The following is an 8,954-nucleotide window of genomic DNA, read 5'->3' on the forward strand; positions in this document are numbered from 1 at the left end:
AAATATGAAGACATCCAGTTGTATACATTGTACACTTTTATTTAATTGTAGTAGGTGACCGTTTAGGAATTTGAGACCATAAATCATTTTACAGTACTGTCTGCTAAACAACCCCATGTGATAACCAGCCTCAAAACTCAAGACATAAATCCTCTCACCATGGAAGGCCTTGACGAGTCATTGCACAGTCAGCCCTTTGCTTTTTCTACTGCAGCTGCAGGCAGCTCTGAGCTACATGTATTAAAATTTAAAAAATCAAACTGCCGATGTTTTTGCTTTGTATTGTTTGTTTGTATGCTGCATGGTACCTTTTTATGTAATGTGTGTATAGTTGATTGCACTATTGTTTGTTCTTAACTAACTTGGAAGTGCAATAAGACTATAAATACTGTATGTAATTAATAAAAAACAGCACCATTTTACCATATATAGTCTTTGGTCCTATTGTTTACCCTCAGCTCTCATTTCCCTTTTTTCATTTTTAGAGAATGTGCTTTCTTATACCTCGACTAGTGAAGCAGTGCAAGACTATTGTTTTCAACCAGGCACATTTTATAAAAGGCTCAAGTTTGGCGCCAGCAGCAGAGCTGAAAGCTACCTCCCCTGTAGCTTTGCTGCTTAAGAACAACAGTTGGTTGAGCAAGCGTTGCTAAGTGCTTTTACGTTCCCCTGTGGTAATGAGCCTTAACTGAGTTGGATGAACAGCTACTGGCCACCAGTACGCTACAGCTCCAGGTGAGGGGGGAAAAACATGGTGTTTCATTATTTTGCGTACAGGTTTGAAAAATGATCTCTAAATAAATTCTACCAAATATGCCTGCAGATAAGATAAGAAATGTTTCAAATAGAGGATACAAAATAATAGAAAATTTGTTTATTCCTTTTTGTCATTTTCAACAGGTCCAACAAGTATAGCAACATGAAACAGTATATTCATTTAAACAGAAGGCCAGTGAACCAACTATTCTTTTAAGTATTTACAGGCAGAGATGAAGTGTTAGACAAGATCCATCCAAACTGTTCCTTTCTCTGTAGTTTAAATGTCAATGCAGTTTTTATGGCAGGTATTTAAACATCATTTTTGGGTCAAACCAAACTTCAACCTGACATTCTTGTTGGTCGTGTAGAGTGGCAACAAATGAGCAATGTATATCAGCAGCAGACAGACGGTACAAAGCACCATGTCAGAAATGTGTGGGATGCAAGAACCTGCATTAACCATCATGCAAATCATTCTGTCTGTACTCCCATTATTCAAGGCAATCATTCCCTGGACTGTGGATGTTTCACTGTAAATTAACTGCACAAAAAACTGAAACACTGTACTCAGTATAAAAATAGAACAAAACAAGGCAACAAGTTGGCTTTCATTGCTGAAAACTGAAATAGGCTACAAGGGGGGAAAAGATGAGTTTAGAAGAATAAAGTAACTATTTTTTTGTAGAGGACATATTGAGGCACAAACTTGCAGGGAACAAGTGCTAGTACATACGGACTGGTTTAAGTATACTGAGTTTGAGAATCTCAGAAAAAACCCCCCACTGTAGTTTCACCCTTTTCATTTTTGGTAATATGACAGTGGGTGTAAACACTCATCCCTCAGTCTCTTTTTTTAGACACAAACACAATATGATTACATGCTATAACAAACCAAATCAATAAATATTTTTTTTCCAGAGAAGCAGCTAGAGCCAAATACCGGTCTATTTTGGGACACATGTAGGAAAAATAATGTGGAGAGTATTGAGTTAGAAAAGACTAGCTAAGCGTGTATCCTAACTGGGTTGTAGTTCAAATACAAGACAATAAGTCTGTTCACTGTTCTTGTGTGCCCCAGGAAATGTAGTCAGGTCGCGTGGCTGCACTGTATTCGTCTACCAGCTGCTGGACCACCTCGCGCGAGTTGTCCAGTTCGTCAAAGTTGTCCTTGAATATGTCCTCTTTGCGGAACTGCTCCAGGAAGGCCTCACGCTTACGCAGTTTGTCATACTGCCGGCATGTCCGCTCGAACAGCTGTGGGACAGCAACGAAAGTGACATCAAAAGAAAAGCTAGTGCTGGGAAATGGATAAGTTTCAGGTTTTTATTTATATTTCTCTTTCTGTTTTGTTTCTGACTTCTTGAATTGTCAGGAGAGACGTAATTGCCATCCTATGACATCAGTGAAGCTACCTTGGGTGACAGTGATTTCCCCTTATCTAAATTTAAGACCTAAAATAATTTAAAAAAAAAATAATAATACAAATTTAATCACCTCAATCATTTCAGATTAAGAAATTAAAGGACATCACAGGACCACTTTTCCATCAGCTTCACAGCTCAGTTTTGTACCCACAAGACTTCTGAAGATATGTCTTGTTTGTCTGCATAATATATCAAAACTGATATTTCTGTGTAATTTCTCTGGAACTGATGCAGTGGTGGGTTGACTTCAGTTTCAGGACAATGCATACCCGCAAGTATTGACTCAGAGCAAACACAGACACATGTCTGTACTGTATAAATACACACCGGAGGAGAATGTAACTGAACAGGCTGAGGTGATGAAATTCTAACATGAGCACTTACAGAGGAGATACTTGTGTGGTTGGCCATCATCAGGCCGCTGACTCGGTGGGCGGAGGGCAGATATGGAGACTTCCTGGACAAAGCCACCTGGATGCTGGCAGGACCCCAGGGAATAAAACTGGCAAGTTTACGTTCCCGGATCCTTTGGAGGCTTTTATGTACCTACAGTAGAACCAGACATAGATTTGAATACTCTGTAAACATATTGACACTGCTGCTTTAGGATAAAGAAATATAAATTCTTAAGGACATGCTTTGACTCCACACACGCATACCTGTGTGGGGTCGACCTCTCCCTGGATGATATTAAGGATAGCAATGTAGCAGTGGCTAGGTTGCCTCTCTCTTCCTGTGGACACCATCACGTTCTTGGGTTGCAGAAGCCTCCTCATCACATCCAGCACTGTGGTTTTCCTCACACTAGCAACCTATAATATAATAGAGCTACTGATTCAAATTCTGCTGCTGATCTCGACAATACTTTGCATTAAAATCCTCTGATGGTGCATTAACATGAGAACATTTGAATGGAGACACTGGTCTCAACACAACTCACCGACTGGTCAGTAGTGAGTGGTGTGTACCCAGTCATTAGGAAGTGGAGGCGGGGAGTCGGGATGAGGGACGCAATCAGGCCGATAAGGTCATTGTTCATGTAGCCTGGGTAGCGCAGGGTGGTTGTGCTTGCAGACATTATGGTAGAAACCTGTGTGGATGGAGGTTCAATTAGACACAAAGCTTTACACAACCTGCTAAGAGCTTACAAATAACTGCAAGGTGAAATTCAAAGTGTGGCTCCTGTCAAGCAGCCGACATACCACTTAGAGACTGCAGCCATGTGCAACTCATTTCTAGGAAAGCTGAAATCCAGTCTGACGTGCAACTGACTTGCCAAACTAGTTTGTAAATCTTGTAATTTTTGAAGCAAGCAACGGTCGACATCGTGTGCCTTTGTTCAAATACAGGTAGACTGAAAATTACGACCATTTGAAAACCTGCCGACTGACAAGCTGAGTCGAAAAGCTGTAGGGGGCGGAAGATGTGACATTGAGTGACGTCTCTCACTCACCAGCTGATTGATCTGGGAGAACGAAGGGTTCTGGATGTGCAGCCTGTCTGTGGCGATGCGATTTAGAGCTGTGTTATCCAACACCACCTGATACACAACACACACACACAGACAGAGGGTAATTATTAGACAAATGAAGAGAAAACAGGGCCAACAGATTCCCTCCAGCACCGACAACATGGTGAAAGTCAGTATGCTGCTACAACGTTAAAGAAAGACTGAGCGGGTATCTGAGTAATGACGCAGTCAAGGAAACTCTTTAAGAAGCAACACAGTGTGCTGTTGTTAGGAGACCTCGACATAAAAGGCACAGTGTACAGTTGCAACAGGGTGACCAATTCTTGAGCAGATTCTATTAGCTCTCTGGCTAATTTAATCAACATGGGGCCCTTATGCAAGACCCTGGAGGAAGTAGGTATTAGGGAGGAAACACCATTAGACTGTCAGAGCATCTCAGACTAATACAATCACCAACGTAAGACTGAGATTTAATAAGTTTGATTTGTAAGGCCTCAATGTTGGCGCTGCAGTTTTCTTCATCATTAAGTCTGCTGCAAAAGCGATGCAGTGGCATAAAAAGAAGTCCTTCAACGAAATAACTGATCTAAGTGAAAACATTAGACTACAGCTGATTAACTGATTCACTCGAGTTAGCCTTTCCATGCAAAGACTGTTGAAGGCAATCACGACTTCATGGCAAGTACTGTGAACTGTAATGTGATATCAGTTACATGACTTTAAATGACAAGTGGGTAGCTAAATTACCAAACTGCGCGATTTCATAGATAAGCAACAATATCTGTGTTTTATATTAATGATTTATGATTACTGTAATCACTGAAGACATTTAACAAGCCTAAAGCAGTATAGGGTTTTGCTAATAAAATACAGTTTTTAATAGCGCTGTGACAAAATTGTGTAATAGGCCTGCGGATCTTAATCAAACTTTATTCATGTAATAATTTCATACCTCTTTGATGTCTTAATACAGTCTGACATGTCTACCATCAAGTCCATGCTGCCCTTTGACCGCTGCCATTTATGTCAGAACACATGAGACCAAATTTGTTTAACAGTCTGACATCAAAGCATAATTTTGTTGGCAATAAGACCAACCGCTTTGGTAAATAATTTCTGTTTCCTGTCACAGCTCACTGATAGTGGAACAGTTTAGCTAGTGTGTTGAATTTTGTCTTCTATTTGTTCAAGCAGTGAGATTACAAGCCGAGCAGGTCCTTGTTTAAAAAACAGACAAAAAAAAACAAAAAAACGCACTGAGTAATTTTTTTATGTCATCTTGTGAGGGTTTTTTTTTTTGTGTCATTGTGTGTCATGAGACAAAGAGAGCAATGGGATTAATCGGCATTTGTTCATGAGCGCTGCTGCTGCTGCTGCTGCTGCTCACCACACAGTCTGCGTTCTGGGTGAGCCTCTTCAGTGTGAGCAATGAGTTGTACGGCTGAACGACCACGTCACTCATCTCATCCTGGTTTGGGAAAACAGAGTAAGTCTGCACCAGCTTCTTTGGGTACCTAGAGACCAGAAAAATATATGCACACACACACACACAAACCAAGTCATAAGAGAAATGTAAGTGACAATTTTTACTGCGTAGTCATTATCAAAACCTAAAAAAAAAATGTTTTGTGTGTTTGCAGACCTGTCATTGAGTTTCTCCAGTAAATAAGATCCCAGCCCAGAGCCTGTCCCCCCGGCAATGGAATGACACAGAACAAATCCCTACAGAGACAAAGGGTTACTCATTACTCACAGTTTAAATTTACAGCTACAGAATATGCCACGTGTGTGTTGAGCCTACTGTAAACGCTACTGATGCAGAAAGCTGAACGTGTGTGTGGGTGAGCAAAACGCCTCTCTTCCTAGGCAGTTATATAAAACCTCACAAATAGGCTCCCTCAACCCCCCCTTAAGACAGCCCTGTAATACCTGCCTTCCACACTCGCCCGGCTATTATCACCAGACATTCTACACGCCACACCCTGCCAACATACACATGCACACGGCAGCTCAGCCCACCTTCCTATCCAGTGCACACATGAGTGCACACACTAAATAATAATGTGGGGTCATAATGTGAATGACTTACAGAAATTGCAGACCTTTGAGGGGAAATGTGAGTGTTATTTTATGAGTGGCTGACAGCTAAAGAAAGTTAACCCCCCGCCCAAGAAAATAGAAAAAAAGAGTGAGAGGCTAAGAATAATATTGAAGCATGGCTGGGGCTTTGCTGGTTTTAAGATGACAAGCGCTGGCACCATTTTAACATGCTGTTTCTATAAAGGAACTCATTTCTATAAGCATTCCACCACAACACACACAAGAGTAGAGCTGCTATGATTAGTCGAATATTTGATAAGTTGCCAACTGATAAATTAACTGCCAACTATTTTGATAATCACTTAAATCGTTTGTCTTTTTTTTTTTTTAAAGAAAAAACTATTCTCCACACAAGAGTATGGCTTAGATACTAAAAGAGAAGTCATGCTTGAGTACAATCAAATATGGACTTATACTACTGAAATAAATGTATCGCATTTACTATAAACAACAAATATGTGATACTTTCTAGCATGCTTGAAGTTCCAGTTGTAATTTTCTCTTTAAAAAAGGCATAATGCCCTAAGGTTAGTGTGGGGAACGCTATGTGACCAATTCATGGGCTAACATACAGAGTACTGAGGTCACAGACGGGGTGAGAGAGTCAGTTGACTGCATACTATGTAATATTTCTTACCCACAGAAATATCACATTACTTTATAATCTGTTTTTAAAATTCCACTCTGCAACAGCCCCGATCATTCACGGCCTCAGGGACAGTCGGTATGTGATAAACGATAACTTGCCTCGAGGCTGTCACTGCCATCTGCCTCTCGGTCAATGATGTCAAAGATGTCTTCTTGGATTTTTTTGCCCTGAGAAAAAAAATGTCAGGGAAACATTTTAGATACATTAAATGTTTTTTTCCTTTAATTGGGATTAATGACACTTTTTGTTTCCAGTGATCACCTGTGAATATCCACTCGCCCAGTTGTTCCCAGCCCCTCCGCCGTGCTCAGAGAGGTAGATGTTCTCAGGGTTGTACAGGTTTGCATAAGGAGAGTTGAGGATGGAGTGGATCACCCTAGGCTCCAGATCCAGGAGAACCGCCCGAGGGATGTAGTGTTCGTCATCAGCCTGTGAAGTTACATGAACAACCAAAAGGATAAGCTGGTGATGCTGCACAGTCTGTGTAGGTTGTTGTGTCCTTGTGGGAGTGCTGTTTAAACTACAACCACTCCATCTAGTGACACGTAATGTTGTTACACTTCAGTTGCACACAAGCGCCACCTGACCTCGGTTATTACAGTTAGTTTTTTTATTTTGTTTTTTCAGTTTTTTATGATTATGTTGTTTTATTATTATTTTGAAGAAATAACCAGTTTTAGTTTAGTTTTTCCAGGTATTAGGAAGAAAGGCGTAGAGGCTGAAAAACAATGAAAGAATGCATGACACAAAATATAGTTTACCAAGTCATTGTTTATTTAAAAAGGTACCATATTGTGCAATGCCATTTTTTATTTTATTCTCTAACCATTAACGATGCTCGACCCACAGCAGAGCTCAGTAATTACCACCTGGAACTAAATCAAAAGCAAAACTTTAAATGGTCTGCATTAATAGGCAAAATGAAGCTGATTTTATTGGCAGTTCTGTTTAATTTTACATTGTTCACTGTAGTTTTTATTTAGTTTTCGTTTTTATTTTTAATTCAGTTAACAAAAATATTTTGTAACTGCTAGTTTTAGTCTTAGTTTCATTAATTATAATAACCCTGTGCCTGACAAAGACTGACCATACACTATAGTATATGCAGTGATGGGGAGTAACTAGTTACATGTAACTGCATTACGTAATTCAATGACAAAAAAAGTAACTGTGACGTGTTACTTTATATTCAATAAATAAATCATGACATGGGCTTATATGGAGCACACATGGGCTTAAATTGTGTCACAGTACCAATTAAGCCCATGTCAGACCTTTGACTTTTTTCATATTATGTCTTTTATTTTATATTCCAAAATCTACATGAACTAAACAATATTTTTTTAAATTAGAGATAAATCTTACTATATAAGAAATGATCTCCCTTTTAAATCAGTATGAAAAACACCTGAACTTACATTTTTGGTGAACTTAATGGGTACACTTATCAAAGGGTAAATTAGTAAAGTAATCTGTAACTTATTGCATTTCCAAAGTAACCTTCCCAATCCTGAGTATAGTGCCTTTATATGACATTAGAGACACTGAAGTGAAGTTGTAAATACATGATCTACTCACCTGATAGAAGAACACATCTTTTCTGTCTGTCCCCTCAGTTGCAAACTCCTCCACAATCCCCTCTGGACTGATGCCATGCTCTGCACACAGCTGCTTCCAAAACTCAAAGCCGACTGCACAACAAAGAGAGAAGATACGTAGGTTTTTAGCAATTAATTATTAATTAAACTCAATATTATTAGTTAGCAGTTTGTGACTTTTCAGATATAGCCTATTAGATATATGCCATTTAGCATCACCTGCAGCGTTGTTTGAATGACACTGCACAGGTAAGCTAATGCCACGTTATATTCAATGACATTAAGCATGGAATGAGTAAAGTAACATATTAACGTTGTCATTGTTTATATTATATTTATGTTTTGAACGTAGCTAGACTTGAAACTAGCTCTTGGCTAACATTACATAGCAAAAAAACCTAACAGAGCATCTTAAGCTAACTGAACTTAAATGTTGGAACACTGCCTGTGAATGAATACAAAGGGGTTAACCTACTTTGATTTCCACATTGTCCCAGCTGCAGCGTTATGATTTCCCGCGGCATGTTCAGTCTTCAATTGCTCTTTATTTAGCTGTTTGCTAGCTAAATAATAAGAGAGAAAAAGACTGCAAACCGCTTCACGCTCCTTCCCGCTTGCGTTGTATTTTCCTAGGGTGGCGACGTCATGGCCCGCCCTACTCTGCCTCTGATTGGCTAGTACTCGTTGCCTGGTTTAGGATTGAACATTCTGATTGGTTAGAGTTACGGAAACAATATCACAATAGGCCAATAAGAGACGGGGTAGGGCGGGTTATGACTTCACTGTCCTAGGAAAGAAAAGCTTCCCGCTTGGTATTGATGTGACGCTGAAAGCAGACTTATTGGCAGCTTGTAAACCGTCAATAAAGCTGCACATCGCCCCCTAAAGTGTGGGAGTTAAACCAACTAATCATGGCTAGCAGTAATGGAAGAAGTACTCAGATCCTTTATTTA

The 8,954-nt window shown here is 39.7% G+C and overlaps 1 protein-coding gene across 1 annotated transcript; it reads right to left on the reverse strand.

The window, feature by feature from the left end:
• Positions 1-889: 889 nt before the first annotated feature.
• tubg1 (tubulin, gamma 1) lies at positions 890-8,600 on the reverse strand. Its single transcript, XM_053338071.1, has 11 exons — positions 8,477-8,600; positions 7,982-8,094; positions 6,665-6,832; positions 6,502-6,570; positions 5,297-5,376; positions 5,042-5,168; positions 3,637-3,723; positions 3,124-3,273; positions 2,843-2,995; positions 2,568-2,729; positions 890-2,013 (listed from the first exon to the last, which is right to left on the reverse strand). The coding sequence occupies exons 1-11, from the start codon at positions 8,523-8,525 to the stop codon at positions 1,816-1,818; spliced, it is 1,356 nt and encodes a 451-aa protein (XP_053194046.1). The 5' UTR covers positions 8,526-8,600; the 3' UTR covers positions 890-1,815.
• Positions 8,601-8,954: the final 354 nt, after the last annotated feature.

Source organism: Scomber japonicus, chromosome 18, assembly GCF_027409825.1.
Source record: "Scomber japonicus isolate fScoJap1 chromosome 18, fScoJap1.pri, whole genome shotgun sequence".
NCBI lineage: Eukaryota > Metazoa > Chordata > Actinopteri > Scombriformes > Scombridae > Scomber > Scomber japonicus.